This window comes from Calidris pugnax, unplaced genomic scaffold (genome assembly GCF_001431845.1).
Source record: "Calidris pugnax isolate Ruff unplaced genomic scaffold, ASM143184v1 scaffold219, whole genome shotgun sequence".
In the NCBI taxonomy this organism is placed as follows: Eukaryota; Metazoa; Chordata; class Aves; order Charadriiformes; family Scolopacidae; genus Calidris; species Calidris pugnax.
Window position 1 is genome coordinate 14170792 of NW_015094507.1, and position 1035 is coordinate 14171826.

The 1035-nt window shown below is 73.1% G+C and overlaps 1 protein-coding gene across 1 annotated transcript in view; it reads left to right on the forward strand.

The window, feature by feature from the left end:
- The first annotated feature begins 233 nt into the window (after nucleotides 1-233).
- Nucleotides 234-1035, forward strand: part of NDUFAF4 (NADH dehydrogenase (ubiquinone) complex I, assembly factor 4) — a 5155-nt gene continuing 4353 nt past the window's right edge. The window contains exon 1 of the mRNA XM_014964443.1: nucleotides 234-525. Within this exon, the coding sequence (XP_014819929.1) occupies nucleotides 263-525 (263 nt within the window). The 5' untranslated portion in view covers nucleotides 234-262. The remainder of the gene's footprint in view (nucleotides 526-1035) is intronic.

Here is a 1035-nt window from a genome sequence, read left to right on the forward strand (position 1 = left end):
CCCCCCCCCCGCTCTCGCTGCCGGACCCCGCGGCGCCCTTTCGGGCCGAACCGCAGCTGTGTCCCGCGGACGGCAGGCGCCGGCCCGACCCCATTTCTTGGTTTTTCGTTTAATTTAGGGGTTTGGGGTTGGTTTGTTTTTTCCCGCCGCCGCCGCGCAGGACGGAACCGGCCCGGCCCCTTTCCCCGCCGCCCGCCCTCTGCGCATTCTGCGCATGCGCCGCCGCTCCGCGCAGCCGCGGGTGGTGGTGGTGGTGGAGGCGATGGGCGGGCGGCTGACACGCGTGTTCCGGACCTTCAACCTGGAGAGCCGGGCCCGCCGCGAGATCAGCAAGGAGAAGCCCACCCCCGCCCCGCGGCACCCCACCTCCCGCCTGGACGAGCTGGCCGGTGGGTGCCGGGCCGGGGGGCGGCGCCGGAGGGGCTTGCCGGCGCGGTGTGGGGAGGGAGGGAGGTTGGCTGTGGGCCTGGCGGGGAGGCCGAGGCGCGGGAAGGGGAGCGAGAGTGCTGGGGGCGGGCTGCCTGGGTGAGGGGCCGGGGCGGCGGCGTCCCCCGGGACGGCGTGGGGCCGGTGACATTGAGAGCGGGGCGGCCGGCCGCGCGGGGCATGCTGGGAGTCGTAGTCGGCGGCCGTTGCTAGGGGCGGTTGCTAGGGAGGGCCTGGGCCGCGCCGGCTGAAGGGGAGCGGGGAGGCCGGAGCTCGGCCGGCGGGCTCCTGGCGGGCCCCTGGCGGGCTCCTGGCGGGCCCCTGGCGGGCCCCTGGCGGGCCCCTGGCGGGCCCGGCTCTCGCCGCTCCGCTCCCCGGGCCGCAAGCGGGCGCTTTCCCCCGTTGGCGTTGCCGTGCGGAGCGGCGCTGTTAGCGCTGGAGCTGGGGCACAAACGGAAACCCGCCCAAGAAAGAAGCGCCGTGTGTTGGGAGTCGTGCCGTCCCTCCGGGGAAGGGATTCAGCTAACTAAGAAAACTACTAACTAACAAAAAAGGAAACTATTTGACTCAGAACTGTATTTTCTTGCTTCCCCCCCCCCCCCCCCCTCT